Here is a 23863-nt window from a genome sequence, read left to right on the forward strand (position 1 = left end):
CCGCTGGCATTTAGGCGGAGGGACCTGGGGCCAGGGAGTGCGGGGAAGGCCGCCTGCAGCAAGTAAGGGTGGGGGCAGCATGCAGGGGAACTCCTCGGCCCCGCTCACTGCTGCCCCGCCTCCTCCCCGAGCACGCCGTGGCTGCTTCACTTCTCCCGCCTCCCAGGCTTGCGGCGCCTAAGCTGATTGGGAGACGGGAGAAGTGAAGCATCAACAGCGTGCTCGGGGTGCTTGTGGTCATGCGTGGAGCAAGGGTGAGCTGGGGCGGAGGGGGTGCCTCAAAGTGGAGGGTGGGGGGTGGGGAGCTGCCCCAAGGGAGGCGCCTCAGGGCGGAGGGGGGTAGCTGCCATGGGGGGGCCTCAGGGCAGGGGCATGGGGAGGGGCACAAGGAGGAAGTTTCGCCTAGGGCATGAAACATCCTTGCACCGGCCCTGGGAGTACAGGCTGCTTGGGGCAGCCAAGGCTGAGAACGGCGGCCTCCCTCCCACTGCCCCCTGCTGATCTGCTCTTGGGCTCAATAGGCAGCGGAGGTGCCCCAGAAGCTTCCTGCCCGCAGGCACCACTCTGCCCTCCACCCCCTCTCCCTGGTCTGGGCGGCAGCTGTGATTCCTGTTGGTAGCTGGCTCTGCTCCTCCCACGCCTGGGTCTCTCCCTGGCTGGCTTCGAGTGAGGGTCTGGGGAGCAGCAGGTGTCTGGCCCAGGCTGGAGGAAGGTGCTCTGGCTGGGGCTGTAACTTCTCTTACCCTGAATCCCCCAGGTAGGGTTACAGAGACATGGGGGGCAGGGACAACAAGAGACACTGCTGTGGGGAGAGGGGCACGAACAAAGGAACATTACTGTGGGGGGGAGGGTGAAGGGGCAGGGGAAAAGGGGCACTGCAGTGAGGGAAGGGACAAGTCGGCACTGCTGTGGGGGGGAAGAGAAGGGGGTAGGGACAAGGGGTGCTGCTGTGCAGGAAGGGGGAAAGGGCACTGCTGTGGGGGGAGGGATAAGGGGCAGCAACAAGGGGGCATTGCTGTGAGGGGAGGTGGAAGGGGCACTGCTGTGGGGGGAGGGATAAGGGGGCAGGGACAAAGGGGCACTGCTGTGGTGGACAGGGGGAAGGGGTACTGCTGAGGGATGAGGGAGACAAGGTGCACTGCTATGGGAGGAGGGATAAGGGGGCAAGGACAATGGGGCACTGCTGTGGAGGGAGGGACAAGGGGTCACAGGTATGCGGGGGCACTGGGAAGAAGGGACAGTTATTGGAGGACAGGCACTAAGAGGCAGCTGTGAGGGAAATTTGGGGAAAGGGAAAAGAAGGGAGGAAGTTTGGGGAAGAGTGAATGAGAAGCTTGGAGGTGAGGGAGAGAATGAGGTGAATTTGGGGACTGGGTGAAAATGAACGAGTTCTTGGAGAGATGAGACTGGCATTTGGGGGAAGGAAAGTCTTGGGAGAAGGAGAGAAGTTACTGCAGGAGTTTGTGGGCAGTGGGGGAGCCTGGTAAGGTTTCACAGACTATGAAATCTGGAAGGGAGAGGGGAAAGGTGAAAGAGGAGAGACTGGGGGACTTTGTGGAAGGGCTAGAAACTCAACACGCTGAAGGTTGCTGCAGCAGTATAGCACAATAGCTAGAACAAGGCAACACCGTACAAAGAGAGGCAGGAGAAGGTCAAGGTAAGTGTTGAGGTCATGTTTTTTAGGGAGAAAGGAAATTATATTGGGACCTTTTGCAGGGTACATTCAGATAGATAGCCTCAAAGTTTCTCTGTTACTCCGCTTATCACTCTCCTGCAATTCTGGGGGCAAAATTACTCTATTGCCTAGTGCCTAAAACCAGTTTACACCATCTGTGGATGTGGTCCACAGAAGGAATCTTCCGAGGACTTTATACCTATTTATACATAGGTATTGGATGACTTACTATAAAGTACATTTCTCCTTTATGTGTTATGTCCAACATTTTTAGTTTAAAAAATATTTGTCTCTCCATGAGCAGTTAATAATGATATAGTTAGTGACCATCTCTTTACTTACTGCTTTTTCTTCCTTTGTGAGTGAGGAGTCCTTGCTAGGTGCAACACTTCTGCATGCATTCAGATGACGGCACTGAAACCACAGTGCTATCCGAGATGGACAACGGGGCCTATCGATGGAGAGAAAGTTAATATGGGGGCTTGGGGTGAATTTCACTGGTGTTGAAAGGAGTTACCTTCATAGTCCTGGACACTGAAATCCTTTATATGGTCCTAAATCCACAAGGTACATAAGCATGTGTCTAACTTTAAGCACATAAGTAACTGCATTGACTTAACTGAGACTACTCATATGCTTAAAGTTACACACATGCTTAAGTACCTTGCTGAATCAGGGCACCTTTTTGCAGAACAGATACAGCACGGGCTGCAGAAGTACAAGCTTTCCCTATATTGCCCTGCACTTGTGTTACAGCCCTAGAGAGACTGCCTGTAGAGCTTAAAAGATTCCATGGTTCCAAGTTTCACCCTTGGCATTTCAGTTGTGATTACCAACTGAAGTACCAGTTATGCTGGATTTTTATTTATTTATTTATTTATTTATTTATTTATTGGTCTGTGCATTCAGTCCTACATGTTCCCCCACTGAAGTCCAAAACAAATCCTCCCCTGAGTTCATTGGGAGCCTGATCAGGCCCTGTTTTTATAATAGTCATTGTTTCTGACACGCTCCTTACCGAACAAAAAGAATAGAAATACTTCCCATAGAACTGAGATCCATAAATCTCACAAGTTTGTTTTCCGAAGTAGATTTCTTTCCTCATATAAATAATGCCACAACCTCCGCATTATTTTAATTATTGCTTTTGGTCAGTGAATTGCAGTGGCAGGTGCCTAGTGGGAGCTAATTGAGAGAGAGACATGTCTATGTGTGTGCATATGATTTTTAAAATAACTTTATCCCTATATATCTTTTATTATTTTTCTTATCAATAGACTGATAGCCATAGGTTGATTGATATTGCCATTGATTATGATGCTCTGTATCAGACAGGGGCAGCAACTGCTGCTGATACTGATGGAAAAGGAAAGGTAGTGGGAGGAGGAGGAGGGAACTGAGTTATTGCTGGAGATTGGCTGCCTGTAATGTCACTCACAACTCTGGGCCCCAGCTCTTCCGCTGCTCTAGGTCTGGCTCTCCTTTGAACAGTTCCTACTGAGAACAAGGCGTGCAGAGCTCCGATCACCAGCACTATGCTCCTTGGGCTTGGATCCTAGATCCCCCTCGTTAAACACTGGTAATAGCTGCTCTGGCCCTCAGCATCCCACGCTCACAGACTGACAGAAAGAAAGAGGCAGAACAGGAAAAAGGAGGAAGAGAAAACCTGCAGCCAAGTGGACTAAAGCAGCAAAGAGCGAGGGGAAAAGGGTGCTTTGCTTACACCGCTGCAAAGTGGGAATTTAAAGAACTGCAGAGAGAGAAATCCCAGCTCCCCGCCACACACACAGCGCAGAATTATAGCGCCAGGTAGAAATGACATCAACGGGGAAAGAAGGCAGCGGAGCTCAACATGCACAATATGTTGGACCCTATCGCCTGGAGAAAACCTTGGGCAAAGGACAGACAGGTTGGTTCCTTTGCAGCAGCCGCACTAGGGATAAGGTGCGGTAGCAGCTGATGGGGATGGGAGATGTGAGGGACTCTGGGTTTTCGCTTTGGCTGCTGCAGTGGAGAGAGTATTTCTAATGGACTTTTGCCTTTATTTCCTGTTGTTTATATATATATATATATATATTTTAAAAAAAAGCATAGGTTGCCTTGTGTGCATCACTCTTGCTAACGGGTGTTGTTCTGGTGACTGTCAAAGTGCATGCAGAGGAAAACGGGGATGCCCTGCTGCTGGTAAATTTCATGTCAGTTACTTCACTGCCCTACTTTACTTCCTTTTTCTTTTTAATCAAATTAAATTGAAATGAGAGGTGCACTGTGTATACTGGAGAGGAGGAGGAGAAGGACGTGATGGGGAGGCGGGGGAGTCACCAGCAGTATTTCATGACATCATGATTGAAAAGGGTGTAGTCCTTAAGGTGCAGTTGATGGGAGAGAATATGCACAGTACAGTCTATGGCACTGGCTGCTGTGGCTATTTGGAAAATATGAATGGATGGTGTTCTTTAGTATGTTTTTGTGTGGCATAGTTTGAATTTAAAAATAAAAAAGTGGTCAGCAGCAGAATTCACTCTAGCGGTTTGAGGTTTTTATTTATTTATTTTCCAAAAGCCCCTGCCTGTGAAACTGGCCCCCATCAGATTTCCCTGAAAGGAACAATGGTAAGAAATATTAAGAGGAAACGTAGTGAGAGAATTAGCAGAGCAGGTGCTTGTGCCCTACGTGGCATAATTAGATCTCCTAAATGCATTCAAGATTTGGACTCGCTGGTTGCCTGCCTGGATGTTATATTTACTTCAAGGGCAGGAGAGCAGTAATTGGAAGGAAGAGCGGTTAAAAAAAATCCCAAAAGCCTTTCCCATTTTTATGTTCTTTTTTAGTAACAGGTGCAATGAGCAATGGAGTCTGGCAAATTGATTTGGTCGGGGGACCCCCAAAAGTGGATTGAGTCTCCAGATTATAATTTAGAAGGGAGGGTTGGTGGAATCAGCCATAGGGGGCTTCTTTGGGCTTGTGGGTGTTAAGTGTTGTTCATTATGGTGGGACAATAAAACATGATGCATTGTGTTTTTTAAAAACCCAGCCAAGCTTTGCCCATCTGTTGTCTAAAGGATTTAATAGGCGTTTCCATCCCCAGCTGCTGCCTCTGCTCAGCCTGCTTCCTCACTACCCTGCATGGCAGCAGCTCTGCAGTCTGCAATTTTCTTAGGGGACACAGTCAAAATCCAGATCTTTCTCTGTAAGGAGAAATGCTCTTCTGAGATGATTGATTATGACCCCCCCCCCCCATTCGTTCTTCTCCTCGCCACAAACCCCATGGCAACCATTGGAATATATGGATGGGATGTGAGCATCATATAGTCTTGAAATGAAAGTGACTTTTATTCTATTTTCCCCTCTAAATCTTTAAAATAATACAGCTGCTGAAGGTATCTATCTTTTTTTTTTTTTGGACATTACCTTTATTCTTCATATTACTGAATGAACTCATATCTCTCCAGATATAGTTTCCATAAAATCCGTCCTGATGATGATGATAAAAATACCCCACCAAAAAATTGCAGTGTCTTGATGATGATAAATCTGTATCCTGTTTCCATCGCTAATCTCTTGCTGGGCACTCTAGCTAATCATAAAACCAATCCTAGATATACACATTCATTTTCTATCTTCATCACCATTTCTTTCTTCCTCATCTTCTCGGCAATACCCCCACCCCTCAATATATAGATATAAAATTGCATCTGAGATTCCTGCACATTAATCCTTATGCTCCAAATCATGCAACCTTATACTGTGGTCCTAAAGGGTTATCTGCAGCTTTGGTTATTTTTTTTCTCCCTTGATAATCTTCCTATCTTCCTCCTAAGTGATTAGAGAGAGGGAGAGAGAGAGACAGGCAGGCAGGCAGCAGGGCAGGAGGGGAAAGTGTATGTTTTCAGGGTTGTTGCTTTTGGGCTCTGCAGTTATTTGACCAACTGGACTAGCAGGAAAGCTGCCTTTTACAATTTTACACTATAGCAAAGCTATAGAGACAGGTCTCTGCTTTGTGCAGGCGTGTGTGTGCAGACAGCAAACACATTATATGCACTGTTTCAGGGAAGATGGAGGGATAAAGCTTAAAAGTAGCTGATGCCAGCCTCTGTCTTCCTTACCTTGATATAGATAATGCATGGAGGTGAAATCTGAATTGGTGTTAAATCTACATAGTTAAACACGGCAAAGATGCTTTCTGATCTTCTGTATTTTCTGTGCTCATCATATTCGGGAACGTTCAGAATTGCAGGTGTGCATGTAGCCCTCACCCTGCTAACTTGGCGGGTGATGGGGAACCTGCAGCATTTTTGTGAGATGACAACAGTGCAGTGTGAGGACCTGATTGACCACTGCGATTTACTAGTGTAACTCCATTGAATTTGATGGAGTAACACCGTAGTGAATCAGGCTGTGATCATTTCTTTAGCTCATCTGAAGAGTTTAAGGCTTGGAAGGTTAGGAAGTAAAGGCTTGTTTGGTTGCGTGGTATGTGTGTGTGTGTGTGTTTTGTTTTATTTTTGGAAGAAACTCTGGCAAAACATACTTACTAGCAGAAGGAAAATATGCAGTCCTATTATACCAAGTCCTTTACTTTCTTCATTGGTCTTCACATCACTCATTTTTTCTTTTAAGTGAAAGAATACTTCACCCTAAAGCTATTTCAGATATGTGGCTCTTGCTTCTCTCCCAATTGTATTAAATATTATACAAACCTCTTAGTAGCTCTCACCTGCCTTGCACTCAGATTGGATCATTTTTAAGATCAAAGGAAGAGGAATAAGGGAGGGTGTGAAGTACAGAATCTGCCACAGTTCATGGCAGACTTACAAAGGATGCCAAGAAAGGGGAGCTTTCATGTTCATCTGAACTCCAAATGGCACGTTTCAGCCCTCCATGTAGCGATAGCAGATTTCCTTCTCAATATCTGCGAAAGAGAAATGTTTACCAGCAAGAACTTGCTGGTTCCTGCAAAGAGGCCCAGATACTGTACTTGTGATATCAGTGGAAGCTGGTGACATCTAGTAATGGGGAGGGAGTTGGCAAAACTGACATTGAGAAGTGGGTTCAGATCCAGTTCAAAATGCTGGCTAAAGACTGTGCTGATTTTGATTTAAAGAAGGATAGGCAAAGCCTGCCCTGAGGAGTCGACAGTGCTGGACATCAGGCTTTCTGAGAATGGCTAATGTCACAAAGAGAGGATTAAGGCCAGTTAGTTTGGAAAGCAAGGAAGGAAGGTTCAGCACAATGCTGAAAAATGTTTGCACTCCAATAATACTGGGAGTGGGACAACAGCTAAGAAAAGAAATTCTTAATAATTCACCACAAGAATTCTACATGTGAATAATTTGGAGGGCCATAGTAAGACAATTGCCCTTTTGTTGTTGTATTAGGCTCAATTCAGAGTATCTCTGCCATTGTTTCCGGCAACTGGTCTAGTAGCTCATGGAATCTGTATTAGGAGGGAACAAGAATATAAGAAGCAGTGTAATAATTTAATTACCACACTCATAACATTTTATTATAAGGAAACGTCATTGTAAAAGATGACAATAAAGGATATATAAAGGTGTCTATGACGGGATTGGTTTATGTAAATTTCATTGAATTACACTGTACTGCAGTTAATTATCCTAGTTTTTCACTGTAATTAACAGTAATGGGCAAAAAGGATGTGCTTTGTGTTACAATAACACGCCAGGAGATACTATGCTTAGAAAACAGATTGGATGTGAACACTAAGAAGAGATTCAAGTTTATTATTCAGAGTAAACAGAGGCTGCTCTCCATTTGCCACTAATTCTGTGTGAAATCAACTTTTCATGTATTCCTGACACTTTTTTATTTTTTTTAATTCCAGGAATATATTTTGTTTGTGAGTTTTCTTTTGGCCATGTTAACCTCTATATTCCCCTTGAAACCCTCTGCAGTAATTCAGATTGACTGTAGTGAATTTTTATTAGTGAAGGCAGAGATGAGGAATTGAAGTATTCCTTCCTAAGTGCTTCAGCATTTCAGTGGATCTTTCTGCATTCTCATTTAAAGGCCAACTTATACACTTCAGTACTATTTTTGTTTCTTTGCCCTGGCACCAAATGACAGCACAGTTAACATTTCTGAAATGCTCCTTTCTCTGCAAGCAAAGTAACACTGTCCTGTGTTGGAATTTAGTCTTTGATCAAGTTTCTTTGAAAGCAAAGAGCATAACATTGCAAATCCTTTTGGTATCACTCACACAACTTCTCTGATATTTGCAGGCATTCCATACACAGAATTCCAATTGAAGCCAATGGCAATTCTGCATTTAGAGAGCTTGCATGATGAGCCTTCCATATTGAGAGGGTGCACTCTGTTGTATATAAAGTACAACAACTTGTACATGTAACGCAGTACATATACCAGCTAATAATCAATCATATACTGGTATGATATTGAGCTGTTTAGCTGTAGAATCATGATTCTGCTGCTGCTTCTGATTTTATAAATGTATGTATCATCAGTGTTATCCATACTGTCATGAATAGTTTTATAGATTGTAGGGGTCAGACCCACAGATGGCATAAACTGGCACGGCTCCATTGAATTTGGTGACCCTGACCTACACCAGCTGAGGATCTGGCCAGAGAGATGTAAATCATTTGAAGTTACCATTCAGACCTGTTTTCCCAAAATACATGCAAGTTCCATTTATATTTTTAAACACATTTCTTACGTGGTTTTTAATTAGAGAGGCTATCTTGATAGCAATAAGTCTTATCTGAATCTGCATACCTTCCAGCGATAACCTGTTAGGACATCTTTCACTTAAGAGGTGAACTAATTAGTAATCACACAATCGGAAGTATAATATTGGAAACAGTGTCTCAGGCAATGGAGGTTTTACAAGCACAAGTTTTTAATGAAATGTTGCTAAGATATGTTGACATCAGAGTCAATTATATATGTCTGGACCCTCAGTATTAAATATGGTTGGAAAGGAGGTCGTTATACAATAAGGATAGAATTTTCAAAAAGCTGCCTTTGATTTTCAGCAACTCGGCCTTTGGGTATCCAATGTGAGATACCTCCAGTCTGATTGTCAGAGAAGCTGAGGCTCTACAACTCTGATTGAAATGAGTGCTACCATGTTAAGTAGATCTGAAAAACAGGTCTTTTGAAAGTTTTGTGTTAAAACTATTCTAGGAAACACCTCTTTGCCAAGTTTAGTGCAAATGATAGGTAAAAGAGATCTAATTTAGGTTCTGATCCTGCAATGTGCTACATGCAAATGGACTCCTATATGCTCTGCACGGACATAGGGGTCTGACTGCGCAAAGCACATTGCCAAATCAAGGCCTTATGACACAATCTTATTTCCAACAAAATTAATGGCATAACTGCCTTTGAATTTAGTGGGAATAGAGCAGGCTCTTAATGGATTTGTAAAGTGACAACTAGCCTTTTGCCCAAGAGTTGTTAAAATTCAGATACGCTGTCAAACAAGTGGGATTATATGACCATTTTTATATCTAAATCTCAGACCTCACCAGGTGCTGCTGTATTCTACAAATACCATTTTCATGCTGCTCATACAGCTTCCTCCTTTCCATCCCCACTCTAATGCCATTTAGTGTCACTACAGTGGGGAAGACCATACATTAGAATGATGAAGGAAGTTGGAGAAATTAAAAACATTTCTCAGTAGAATTTATCTCTGGAGGGAAATTATTTCTGATCTACAGACAACTTGTGGCTCCACTGGAAGAACCAGCGTAGTATTTTAAATGTGTCCTTACAACTGCTTTTGTATATTATGATGTCCTCACCAGCCAGAGAATGTTCTGGATTCCTGAAGACCTTGAAACCCTTTATAGTATAGCGTACATCTATTTCATACAGCATCTTTCAGGCAAACTGTAATGCTGCATGCTTTACAGAAGTAAATAATAGATTCACTGTTTGAAATAATAATAATAATCAATAACATAAAAAAGAGCAGAGAGAAATGAAGCGGTATGGACAAAGGAGAAAAAATGGTTTTCACGTGAAATTTGATCGAGATCCTGTTGAAATTAAATGAAGTATTTTCATTGACTTCTAATGGGAGCTGGATTTGGTACGGAATGAGGAGGATGCAGTATGGACCATTCCAGAGGAATGAAGCTGAAAAGAAAGCTCTTGCATTGACAGTACTGAGATTGCATAAAGGGGTAGAGAGTAAGTTATTTGGTGAATGAGGGACCGAGGAAGGGAATGAAGAGAGACAGTGGTTTGTGCAAGAGTTTTAAAAATGAGGAGGCTAAGTTTGAATCGAATCCTGAAATGCACGGGGATCGAAAGTAGCTGTTGGGGGTTATTTCTCGGTATGTTTGAGATTGTGGGCAGCAGATTCTGCACATGCTGCAGCAAATCTAGGACTTGCTTCCAATGAGAAGAGATGGAAACATGGATGACGAATTGAGCGGAGGTGGACTCAAGGCAGGGGCATACATGGTTGATATTACAGGGGTGAATTTGTAGACATTAATTTTGGGGAGCTTCATTGTGTGCTGCTCTTTGAATGCATAGTCAGTTTATAGGAATAGGTACTGCTCCTACTGCCACTGAAGTCCACTGATGCAAGATATGACGTCAGTCAACTTCAACAGCAACAGGATTAAGCCCATTATAATAGGTAAGGGTCAAACCTTTTACTTCTCTAAGAAAGTTCATAGTGGAACAACCATCAGGAGTGCGTTTTTTTGTTACAAACAGTGCAAGGGCGTTAACAGTCTTAAAAGATACAGCTGTTCATTTTGTTTGTGGGAAAGTGCCAGAATAGCTCAGCTTTTCAGTTCTCATACATAGAATCATAGAACTGGAAGGGGCCTCGAGAAGTTGAATAGTCCAGTCCCCTGAACTCAAGGCAGGACTGGGTATTATCCATTCTAGACCATCCCTGTCAGGTGTTTGTCCAACCTGCTCTTAAAAATCCCCTATGATGGAGATTCCACAACCTCCCTAGGCAATTTATTCCAGTGCTTAACCATCTGACAGGAAGTTTTTCCTAATGTCCAACCTAAACCGCCCTTGCTGCAATTTAATTCCATTGCTTCTTGTCCTATCCTCAGAGGTTAACAAGAACAATTTTTCTCCCTCCTCCTCGTTACAACCTTTTATATACTTGAAAACTGTTATCATGTCCCCTCTCAGTCTTTTCTTCTCCAGACTAAACATGAGTTTAGTCCATGAGACGACACTCTTCTATCACAAGATTTAGTGAAGCAAATAATTCATTACAAATAATTTGTTTAATGAATGTAGTGTGCCTTCTTCTGGAATGTCCATGAGCAGATTACAGTTTCCTCAAAGTAATTTGTCATTTCGGTTTATTTGACAAATGTTTATTTTGATTCTCCCCACCTCGCAAATTGATTGAGCCTGCTTAATCAATAATCAAAGAATTGAGATGTGCTCTTGGAGTTGAATGCAATCTCTCAGCTACGTTACAGAGTACTGTTCTGTTCCCTGGTTGGATGAGTGTGCGAGCATTTCCAGCATGAATGTTTGCATGTGCAAACATAAAATTTGGTTTCCTGAACACAGTTTCAAGCGTTGTTTCCCGTAAAAATATATATGAGTATGACTCATATGATCCAATGTTTGCAGAAAACAAATACAAAAGGGTCATAAATGTGATCAAATCAAATTCACTTAAAAATTCAAGTGAATATTCACAGAACATTTTTACATTATTAACCCAGCTCCGTTGGCATGTGTCATGAACAGTATATATGACTTTTACATAATGATGAGCTGCAAAAGTTTTATTTGTTTTTTTTTTTTTATCTGTTTATATACCCAAATCATTGTGGGTGAAATTCACTCCTGTGCAGAAGTCTAGCACAAGACCTATGCAACCACCAAAGTCCTACTTAATTCCTCAAGATTGGGTTTTAGTGAATATTAATTTGAGCATAGGACTTGTGCTGGCCATCCATGTAGGGACAAATTACACTATAACAGAGCACAATGTATATAAAGAGTTATTTCCAAATATTCTTACGTATTATTATTTAGTGCTATTTTTTGTTACTGTAGCACTCAGAGGCCCCTTTGTACAAATTCATAGGAAAATGCAATTTCCGTCTGAAATAACTTACAGTATCATTTAATTTTTTAAAACAAAATACTTGAAAATGAATTCCCTCTTCACATGTGCTCCAAGTTCTGGATCCTGAATTTTTGTCTGTGACAGCTGATAATACCACAAAGCCTATAAACAAGGAAAGCAGCAAAAGAATATATTCCGTTCAGGTGCTGAGGAAGTTGTTGGTTTTTGAAGGGGAAACAGGATAGTGAGTGGAAGAGGAAATAAAAATTACTATATGTTTATATTTAAAAGCTAAGCTAAGCACAGGGCATGATTCTTATGTAGACTGGGGAGTTTTCTGGTTTTCTGGCAGAAACCATCCCTAAAGTCAGCCAAGCCAGCCACTGGATGCTTCTCTTACTGTAGGGAGATGTTCAGGTTGTGTAGAGCCACCACAGTAGCTCTTAAAGGGTCACCTCCAGCTATCAATGTATAAAAGCACGATTTAGGGAAAGGGCATATAGCTGCTGCTCCCCTTATACCTGATTGACCCCCAGTTGCCACAAAAGCTTCTGGGCCATTGCCAGCCAGCGTAAATTAGAGTAGCCCCAGGGTTACTCTGAGTTAGGATAAGTCCTGCATCTGGACTCAAAATTGGGGAAGCACAAATGTGTCTAAAAGCCACCTTTTCACATACATGCCTACCCCAAGGTGCAGCAAGTATTCTTTAGTTTAGGATCTGGCTCATACTGTTACAGATATGGTACAGATCCAGAAAAAAAGTCTCCACTACTTTGTATTTCACCTTTAAATCCTTATTTTAAGTTTTTATGGGATTGTTCCCCAGTATAATTACCTATGGGTGAATGTTAGATAAGAAATTAGAGAGAGGAATCTGTTGCCTCATTAATCGCTGATTTGATAATGAAAGAGTCTGGTAGTTTGCATTCTGATGATTAACTTGGAGAGGATTTTTGCTGTTACCAACCATACTCCAAGATTTGTAACATTTAGAGATTCTGGTTGAGTTGTTGGCAAAACAGCATCTTAATAAGGTAGCTCTGTGTGTGTGTTTTTAAAAAATTTTTTATCTAATCCAAACTATATATTGGGATTATAGGTATGGTTGTGTTTGAAATGAAGTGTTTGCCTTTTTTTTTTTAATTTACTTTTCAGAGGTTGGTGGGAAACAGTTTTCAGGCATCCATTCAGTAAGTGCTTTTCTAACTGCCTGCACAATTTATCAACAACGTGCTCTCTGTTTCCTGAGGCTCTTGTGATTTGTTTCACTACTGTTTTGCAGTCCAAGCTTTCTGGGGAGACAAAAAATATCTGTGTGGTTGTGCGTTTTCAGTAATGTTTTACAAACGCATTAACAGCCATTGTTTCCACAGAGTCATTCCCGTGTGGTTGCATAGGGCCCCACAGGCCATAAACTCAGTCCTCCAGCCAACATGCCATTAAAAGTACAAATTATGGAGGAGCTGGTCTCAGGTGGTGGGGAGTGAGCTGGATTGGGCCACAAATGTCCTACTTTTAAGAGGCACTGAGAAACCTACTGCTAGCTCTGTATATCCTAGTCTGCCAGGAGATGGATTCGGGTGCTTTGACTGGCGAGTGATATGATTGTTCTGTGCTGGGCCTTAATTCGGACCCAGGGGTAACTCTAGATATGATTCTGCCGCTCCTGCTCTTCTTTCATCCAATTCCTCTCCCCCATTCAATGTATGGCCAAGAATATAGATGTATTTCTAGCCAGGTGCACTGCTGATGATGCCCCACAAAAAGATGATCAGGGAGGGATTCAGAGAAAATTGCATGGGCATTGCTCTCCTGCGGCCTTGCCAAGTCTGATGGTATCACCTCCAGCATCAGTCAGAGCTAGGGTGACCAGACAGCAAATGTGAAAAATTGGGATAGGGGTGGGGGATAAAAGGAGACTATATAAGAAAAAGACCCAAAAATCAGGACTGTCCCTATAAAATTGGGACATCTGGTCACCCTAGTCAGAGCTTCTCCAGCGGAAAGAACTCAAGGCCGCTTCTGAATTTGGAGCTCCCGCATACCAGCTCTGCCTGTTAGCATCAAAACACAGGGCTGCTTGTGAATCATAGTTATGTTTGAGATAACCCAGGGAAATATATTTTGTTGCTTGGTCCAGAGACAACTTATTTCAAAATATCCCAACCTATTAAACTTGCAAGGTGAAATTGGCAGATGACTGCACTTATGAAGAGCAGCGTATTGCAGTTAAATCAAGTAATAATAGTGAAAAAGTATAAGCAGCAAGGAAAGATGACTTCAGCTTCCAGGCTTTTTAATGAGGTGAAATTGACCCATATGCACAGCACCTATTGGCCTGCTTAAGCCTTCCAGTTAGGGCGTACATTGCTCATAGGTACTGTTCTGACCATTTGCACCAAGTGAATTTCACCCACGGGGCGTCCCTCAATATCCTTGGGCCAACTTATCCCTGGAGTAACTCCACTGAAGGATACATTTGGCCCTGTGAGTTTACCAGCCTAGTTTTTTTCAGCTCTCCCAACATTTTCATCTGAAATTCATTTGTCCCTTTTAAGCCATGGGGTCCTGAGTACTTGGTCCTCACTGAAGACCTAATTCTGCTCCCATTAAATTTGGGATGTTTTCCCACTAACTTCACTGGGAACTGAATTGGCCCCTCTTTTTCCTCTTGCAGTTGTTGCACTGATGTTTTTCACCCCTGGGATAGTTGAACTGGAAAGTTGTGCAGTGCGTCAGGTTCATTGCTCCCAAGTCTATGTACTCCTTGGGGAATGGAGCAGGGGGTGGAACCATGTTTGGCCTTTTCCATCATTGTTGCTTCACACAGCAAAGCTGATGAAGACCTAAAGAAGAAAGACCTCTCTAGAATCTTCAGAAGACATTACGGTTTCAGGTGCCACCGTCATCATCTAACCGTCATGCAATCACCGATGGAATCATCTCTACTAGGGCAGGTAGAAACTTTCAGAGAGTAAGGATTCAGTTGGAGAGAGATTAGAGAAATAGTGGACAGTCAGGGGAATCTTGGGTTCTATTTCCAGCTCAAGTACTAAACTCCTGTGACCTTGGGCAAGTCACTTCACCTCTCTATGTCTTTGTTTCCTCTCTCGCCCTCTGTCTGTCTTGTCTATTTAGATTATAAACTCTTCAGATGAGGACTGTCTCTTTCTGTGTGTATGTAAAGTGCCTAACATAGTGAGGCCCTGATCTCTGTGGAGACTTCTTTGTGCTGCAATAATACGAATCATTAATAAAGCTAAAGTTGTAGTAAATCGTATAGCTGCTCTAAATTGCAGCTGGTTACAAAAGCCACACACAAGGAGCTGTTCTGACAAATGAGGACTAATGCAACAAGTCTTTTTAGGAAGTCCCCCACACCCTGCTCGTGGCCCATATGGCAGATCTGGGGAGAAAGAATGGTCTAGAGCCATGTGGGGATTTCCCAATGCTTGAGGAATCTCCAACCAACCATCTAAGCTGGATTTCTTCCTACTTTGTGCTGCCAGAGAAGTATAAAGCAAGTGGAATGGAGGCCAGGATCTAGCCCTGTGTGTTTGCAAACTGAGGACTGATCTACGTGATGCACTAGTCTGCACTAGAGAGGTGTAAATTCTAGTGTGTATTAGTGTCTTGTGAACTAACTAGCCTGAGTGTAGCAGGGTGACATTAATGCACACTAGTGAACTTCTTGTGCACACCAGCAGGGTCCACACAGGCCAGTTGGTGAGCAATATGTTAGTGCCCACTGGAATTTACACTTCTCTAATGTGGACTAATTGTGTAGATAAGCCCTGAGTCTCTGTCATGGGGGAGATAGGAAGGAAGGCAGCTCTTTCTGTGCTTTCACTATGCCTATATTTGGATACAGTGGCATTATCTTCAGTAGGCCTTTCCTACACAAGGCCGTGAAAGAAGATTGAGATCTCTGTTGTGTGTTCTCTATGCATGTCTGTGTAATAATGGTCACCAAAGACAAAGCTGAGCATTATATTCAGACTTGGCAATGACACAAGCACCCTAGCTGAATTAAACACAGGCATTTGTTTTGCTGGAAAGGCATGGCCATGAGTTGCATAGCTTTTGGGAATCCTTATGCTCTGCAGTGCACAGCAGCTGTAAACAGGATTCCTCTCATTTGCTTTTCAAAGCATAGTTTACATCTAAATATTTTAAAAAAAAAAAAAAAAAAAGAAAGCTCTAGATCCTCAGCTATTGTAAATCGGGGAAGCACCTTTGACATCAGTGCTGATTTATACCAGTGGGAGATCTGACCCAGGGTTTCTGGTTTCTATAGCTTATTTCACTCCTTGTATTTGTGCAATTCCATCTTTGTCACTGATTGATTAGGTAGGCCAAGTTCTCTTGTCAGTTACACCAGTATAGCCCTAGTGACTGAAAGGGGCTTAGAACAATTTATGAGAGGAGAATTTGGCCCATAAACACATTTCTTGGTGATATCAGATGCAGACTGCTAGCCATGATCTAGTTAAGAGAAGCCCAGATTTGCATCTTGTTTCCTCTGCAGTGAAGAAATTATTGAGAGATTGATGTCCCTCCATGCCCCCAAAGCTCATGCATGCACTTAAAGTCTGTGCTTAACTATGAGTCCAATAAAGAAGAGCAGACACAGCAAGTAATAATATAAGAGAATTGCTGTTACAATATTCTATCAAACTTCCTCTACAGTGAGGCCTCCTGACAAGTCTGCACTAGACATTGTTGTGTGAAATTGCCTGCTGTTGATCAAGCAACGTTGCAGTTTCTTGAGTGGTAGCAATAGTGGGAGCGCTAGAGCGAATAGGGCATTGCTGTTCTCACTGCCATACTGACTAACTTTATTCAGCACACACCTAGGTGATACTGTAGCAAAAGTGCTAGTGGTTACCTGAGCCATGGCTTAGCTACTCCTTCTACCATTGGTTCAGATCCCCCTGAGGTAGCAAACTCTGTGCTCTCAAACTCCTGTTGAGTTAAGAGATATTGGAGGGCAATCACAATTGTCCTATGACACTGCACACACAGGATTTTAGGTAACTATTTGGGGGAGGGCAGCAGTAGCATTGGTACAGGGCAGGCTCTACTCCTCTCTTGGCCGACAGCTGGAAGGCAACGTAGTCTGGCAGAACCAACACATGACTGGGAGTTAGAAGGTTTCAAAGTTCTAACCCTGGCTCTGCTACTGACTCACTGTGGCCTTGGGCAAGTTATTTCATCTTTCTCTCTTGGTTTTCCCAGCTGTAAAATTGGGATGATAATCACAGGTGTAGTTTGACTTCTGTATTTGAGGGGGGGCAGCTCCAGTCAGGCCAATGGGGCCATGCAGAGGGAGGGCAAATTCTGTGCCTGACCGATGCTTGCTGTTTGGGGCCGGGGGCAATACCTCTTTGCTTCCAAAACTATGCCCATGATTGATAATATTTACTCACCTACTTCAGTGACATTGTGGGGATTAATTAATATAGTGATCTGAACATACAAAGCACTAAGGAAATGTAATAACTATTTTGCAGTTTGTGGGTTAGCCTTGGTTTTTTGATCCAATTGGTCCAGTCTCTCGGCTAGTGTTAATATCTGTAGCTTCATTGGTTTACACCAACTGAGGATCTAGACTATTTCTTCTTTTCCAGGTGAACTTACTTTCTCCCTGCCCTTTCCCCTGCTCATTCCACAGCCTCTCCTTTCGGTGATGACAATTTTGACAGCAAAGTGCAGAAATCTCCACGGCTGCAATTTAAAGCCGAAGTTATGTTAGTCCATTATATAAACGAGAGAAATTACTTTGATGTTCCTGGTTTGACAATTCCTGGCCCCATTGATTTCCATCATTTCTTTCCTTAGGGGCATTTGTCCCTGATCTCTAAAACAAAATGTCACTGAGTAAACTGTGTTTATATGACGTTGTGTATTCCACTTATGAAGGATTTATAATTCAGTCAGTTTTATTTATGGTCCTATAAAGCTGATAGAATTATACTGCAGTGTTAAAATGCAGAAGCTTCATTTTCCTATAAGCAAAAGCTGTCTGGTGTTTTGAGAATGCTGTTCGGAGATTCTGACGGGCTGTTGAGAAACTTTGAAAAGGCCTTGGAATTTTTAAATTGCTACTTACTGCCATCAGTATAAAAGTGAATCCATGTTAATAAAAGCAGCCACTTTATAATAGTGACAGCCTTCTGTGGCAGCGTGATGGTTACACCAAATTCTGTTTCAGCGAGCTTTGGCTTCCAGAAATGTCACTGGTGAAGAGATTAGGTGGGAGTGAGGTGGGTAGAGAGGCGGGTGGGTTATTTTTAAAGGCTGACTGAGTTGTTAGGGTTGCAGGCATTTCTGAAGGGGTTGATGATGAACTTGAGAAAATTGAAATATCCAGGAATTTTTATAAGAGGTGACCCCAAAAGTCTATATTGCAGATGTGAATGGTGGTTATACAGCAGCTTGATGGCTGGAGCAGTATTTCTGATAATGGGAGAAGCGGGCTGGTGGCCCTTCCTTCCTATCAGCATCCTAGGGGTGAAATTCACTCCTGTGCCAACACAAAGCCTAGATATTACTTAAGGCCTATTTTGAGGGATTAAGTGATGAGCTGGCATTATGATGACTCTTTCCATAGAAAAGCAAAAATGGAAGCTCACAAATGGCTTGGGCAGAAATTGAACACTGCAGTAGTTTAGTTCTAATTGTGGGATGATGAGCAAAATTCATCCTTGGTGTATTTACACTGAAATCTTTGCAGCAATACCAGGAATGAACTTGACCAATTTCCTTTGTTTTGTATATTTATAATAAATGTCAAAATGAAACAGTAGCTACAGATATAATATATTAAAAGAGACATGAGCAACTGAAATATGGCCCAAAATTGAAATTTTCTAACAAGCTTTTTATAAAACCCAAGACCAATAGAAATAATGATTTCCTCAGATTTTTGGGGGGAAAAACAATTCTGATTAAAAATTTTAAAACAACAAATAAACTTTCACCTGCAGTGTTTGAAACCCATCAGGAGCCTGAAAGTGAAATTGACTTTAAACCAAAGTTAAAGTGGCTGCATTGATTTTCATTGTCCATGACGAGACTAATGGGAAAGGTGGGCAAAGAGAATTAAGAATGACAAGTAAATTAGATTTTAAAAATTCTTTAAACTTGTAATCATCTAAGATGTTATTAGCAAAATAGTTGAAAATGTATATATTTTTGAAGAAAGGCAACATATGTTGCCTGATCCTCAGATGTGTCTGAGTTGTATTCAGTGCAAGATCCAGATGTGGAAGGTGATATATGCTTTGCAGCCCTCAGCATCAGTTTGAAAAGCCCCAGGATTTCCCTCTCAAGGGGCATTTATGCCAGTTGAGGTTCACCAGAGCAAAGCAGTGCTCCAGCCACACCACCTCCGCTGGACATATCCCTGATACTTCTTATGTCAGCGCTGCATAAGCCTCCAAGCCAAGGATGCCTCCAAGACAAGGGAATCTTCACCTGTTTAGATAGGGCACCTGTATAGTCCATTCGTGCTGCCAGAGTGTCACACAGGGCCTGTTGCTGGGGCCAGAATCTCGTCCATGATTTTTGAACTGCCAGTATCCCTTTAATCTGTGCCTTGAACATTAACATAGAGGTGTGGAAAGAAAGTAATAGGAAATGGGAAAATTAGAGGAGTGCAATGATCTAAAATATGTAAGTGATCAATGATTAGGGAAGGCAAATGCCAGTGGCGCCTGTTTTTGCTCTCAGTTGCATAGGTGCAACTTGGAAGTAGGCCCATTTGAAGTCAATGGAATTACTCAGGTATAAAAATGATATAAACAAAAGCAGACTTTTGCCTTCTACGTTTCAAAGACTGAGAGCGTTAGGACATCTTGTACTCTTTTTATTTTACTTTTATGCATTTATCGGAAGAGTGGGATATGAGAAAAAAGTCACATTCTTCCCTAGGGTTGGTATATCCCTTCCCCACCAAAAACATTGAGGTTTCAATTTCAGTTATTTAATTTCTTGCTTGTAGCTTAAAATATGAGTTCATTGTAGCGCATGGCTGCAGCAGGTTGCTGGTCATTTACTGTAAGCAGAGTAAGACCAAACTATTGCCATCTGAGGCTGTGCTATTAGAATGCCATTTAAAAAAATTAGGCCTTTGGATATCTTTTTTTTTAATAGGGTGACATTTTGTCAAATTGGAGTTGAAAAGTAGAAGCAAAAGCAGCTATTCTGGCATTCATTAGACCAGGATGAAATGATCTTAACTAAATCCATAACAATGCAAAGGTAAGGTGAAGATTTCAGATGCACCAAAGCCAGGACATGGGAAGTTATGGTTTTCGCAGCATCTTTATTATTATTATTTTATTTATTATTATTTATTTTATTTGTGTTACTGTAGCGCCTAGCTGCAGACTACTCCCCATTGTGCAATGTGCTGGCCAAACATAGAGAAAAAAGATGGTCCTTGTCCCTGAGAGCTTACAATCAAAGTATAAGACAAGGGACAGCAGATGGGTATAAACAGACCAACAGAGGTATATAAGGAAACAATGAGATAATATATGTGAGAATGCAAGGTAGTGGTCAAACAGTTGTCATTTGAATCTTTATTCTGAGTACACGTGTATTGCTCTGTTTGTGCATGTGAATAGTGGAAGATCACTTCTGTGCATGTGTGGTACACAGATATGGCATGCTTGTAACTTTATCCCCAAACCAAAGGAATGTGTTCATAGAGTTTGTCTTAAATTACAACTTTGGGCCATTTTTCTGCTCTCATTTATGCTGGTGTGACTAACCAAGAGTGAAATTCACCCTGATGAAGAAGGCCAGCACAAGGCCACTTTAGTTTCACTTAAACCCTTTGGATTTTGGCCTGAGAGCAAAATTGGCCTGAAGCCCACAGCAAGTTCAAAGCTTAAAAAAGAAGCTCTTTTGAGTTATTAGACCAGGGAAGAGAGGTTGTGAGGAAAGTGAGTCATAGCTTAACTGATAAGAAATAGGTTATATTTCACATTTTGATTATTCTAAATGACAAAATGAAATTTTCTCTCATGTTCCCAAGCAAAATTCAACTTTAGGCTGGGAATAGGCTTGAGGAATTAAACCCCAAAGGGTTTAATTAATGAATATCCGGAAAGTTATAGTGACCTAAATAGAGACGGAAGTGCCCCTCAGTCATGATAGTAACATCACTAGCTTGATGTTCCCTCAATTCTCATTCATTACATGTGATACCTATGTGTCTGTCTGAAATGCCTTTTCCCTTCCATTTCCAAGAATCTTCTAACCCTGAAGTACTAAGTTTTGAAAGAAAAATGCCTCCTTTGGGTTTTTAGTTCCTCTTCCCCTCTCCCCCCTCCCATTCCCATACCTGGAAGGTTGTGATAATGTGGCCTTCCTGACACTTGCCCTGTTAACGGAGCATTACACAGCTGCTGTTTTGAAGTTTTGTAATTTGAACTGGTTCATTTGGAAATCAGAAGCCTTTGATCATAGCTCTCACTTAGTGATATTACTGTCCCAGACCTTACAGCCTCTTTGGTGGAATGGGCTCCCTTGCATGAAAATCCTGCACCAGCCGGACTTGATTCTGCTCTTACTCTGTTTCCCCCTTCCCCCTCTTCCCCCGCTGTAACTCCAATGAAGTTATTTCTGATTTACAGTGGCATAAGTGACAGCAGTACTGGGCCCAGGTTGAGCCTAATTCTCTTCTTGCTAATGTCCACATAATCAGGAGTCATTGTGTTCAAGTCAATGGAGTTACACTAGTGAAAAACCATTGAGAGAGGAGAATTGTGTAATCTGTATCTCATGATGCTTTATGTAACTCAGAATTTGATGGCTGTAAGTACAATCATTCTACAGACAAACAGCCAGATTCTCCGCACCATGGCTGTTTTGTGTTGCACCACTGGAGTTGCACAGAATCCTATGATATAGAGTCAGCATAGTGGCTTCTGCACCAGCCCTATCTTGATTGCTAGTGGAGGGTGCATGGTTGGGGGGAGAGTTTTCCCTGGAAAACCCTGGCTACTGTATCTGCCCCTTGAGGTTATTAGCAGCTGGCATAAGTTAGAGCGGCCCAGAAGTTGCTCTAAGTTACTCCATGGTGCCAGTCCTGCACACTGATGGCACAGTATCGTGGGAGCACAAAAGGAGTTTATAAACTAGCTTTGCATCTGCCTCTCCTGAGCTGTGCTGTGTGCTAATCTGCTGCATCTGAGGATCTATATCACATACTTTAACATATAGGATATATATCAAAATGCTAGTCAAAAGCAACTTAATTATAACTGTGACAGAAAAAGAAACTCTTATTGTCAACCATGCTGTTTATTTAAAGTAAGTCATACAGCAGAAATGCAGAGTTTAATAATTTAAAACTAAGTGGATGACTAAGAGAGAGCACATTTTTAGTAGCTTTTTTCCCCTACTTTTGTGATTCCAAAAAATCTCTCTCTCTCCTTCTGTGTCTCTGGCACCCATACTAAGAGCTACTGACAGTGTCAGAAAATATCACCACTGTTCGATTTCCCTCCCCTCCCTATCCTCCGCCTACGAGGCCTTTATTCCATTGACTGGTGTTCACCGGGTCAGTGAAATAGGATCTCTTTACCTCTCACCCTTTGATTTTCCTCTTTCCCGACAGCAGCTCTCCCTGCTGGATGCATCTGAATTTAGCTTGATTCCCAGCTTCGCTGGTAGCACTGCAAAACCACAGCTTTCAAAAGCAACGGGGGTCTATTTAAAAGCAAGCTGAAGCAATCTAGGCTTGGATGAAGACCTCTCCATTCCCTTTGAAATCTATGCCACCACTGCCAATTTAGCACCAAAGTGTCTGACTGTGAGCTCACTTACAGTCAGGAGTTAACTTCATGGAATCCAGTAGAATAATGGTGGTGTAAAACAGTGGTAAAGGAGCGCCCCCCCCCCCCAGTCCTTCCTCTTCTGTGGGCTAAATTCTGCTCTCACTTATGCTGCTGCACATATGGCAGAACTCTCTTGAGGCCAGTGGACTTCAGGTTTGTATCAGAATGACTGAGAGTAGAATTTGGCAAGCCACACAGGGTGTGTTCACACTGTGATAAAAAACGGTCTCAGAGGCCGGGCTCCAGCCTAAACCGGAATGTCTATATTGTAGCTTTATAGCCTTGCAGCCTGAACCCTATGAGCCTAAGTCAGTTGACATGGGCTCCGACTTGGTGCAGTAGATTTTTCATTGCAATATAGACATATCCACAGCTTCATTATCAGCCTGATTGTTTTCTCACTTATACCAGTCTTGCATCATTTTCACTCCATTAGCTTCAATGGACTTATTTTGGATTTATACCAAGGTAACTGAGGGTAGAATCAGGCCCAAAGACTATAGGCCAGATCCTCAGCTGATGTAAATTGACATATTTCCTTTGACTTCAGTAGGGCTATACTAATTTACCCCAGCTGTGTATTTGTACCTGTGTACGCACACAGGCCAAAAAAAAATATTTTGAATTCTGAAAAGAGCCTAGATATTGGATTCTTTCATTCCAAGCATTAGTTACAAAACAATTAAACCAACAATTTTGTGACTCTAAAGATGTAGATAAGGTCACACATTTTCTCCAAATACATGTCTTCCTAGTATGGTTATTTGTTGCCTTCTCTGGAAATCACTTCCATCATTTTTTCTCCAGTCTACTTTCTTTTTCTCCTCATTAGTAAACTTTCTTTGAATTGATAGCACTCTTATTATAGCACTGAAGAAATGATGTTATATCTGGGAGTTAGATACTGCTTCCAATCTAAACACCTTTTTTACAAGCACTTACAATTTTGTCAGAGAATTAACCTTTGGGCTGAAATGTCTTAACTTGGTCTTTAGTCCAGAAGTGACTATTTTTTCCCCACTCAAAACCAGCCAAACAGATTTTTGACTGACTGTAGAAGGAAGTTGGTAGGGAGTAAGTGAAGGTCACTGGTTCATTTCCTTGTTGGAATTAAGTCCTTGAAAAATAAGGATAATCCTTCATTTTATGTTTATTCACTTGGGTACTTCTCTATATTCAGCACTCTCCATATCAGTTTTTGTAATTTGTATATATTTTTCCTAAAAAGCCTGGAGGAGTGTTAATTTTTTAAAGTTAATATTTACCTATTAATAAACT

General features: G+C 42.1%; 1 protein-coding gene across 6 annotated transcripts in view; it reads left to right on the forward strand.

Moving 5' to 3' along the window:
- Nucleotides 1-3173: 3173 nt before the first annotated feature.
- Nucleotides 3174-23863, forward strand: part of BRSK2 (BR serine/threonine kinase 2) — a 495363-nt gene continuing 474673 nt past the window's right edge. For all 6 annotated transcript variants that reach the window (XM_075065085.1, XM_075065086.1, XM_075065087.1 and 3 more), the window contains exon 1: nucleotides 3174-3584. In XM_075065085.1, the coding sequence (XP_074921186.1) occupies nucleotides 3491-3584 (94 nt within the window). In that variant the 5' untranslated portion in view covers nucleotides 3174-3490. The remainder of the gene's footprint in view (nucleotides 3585-23863) is intronic.

Source organism: Chelonoidis abingdonii, chromosome 4 (assembly GCF_003597395.2).
Source record: "Chelonoidis abingdonii isolate Lonesome George chromosome 4, CheloAbing_2.0, whole genome shotgun sequence".
In the NCBI taxonomy this organism is placed as follows: domain Eukaryota; kingdom Metazoa; phylum Chordata; order Testudines; family Testudinidae; genus Chelonoidis; species Chelonoidis abingdonii.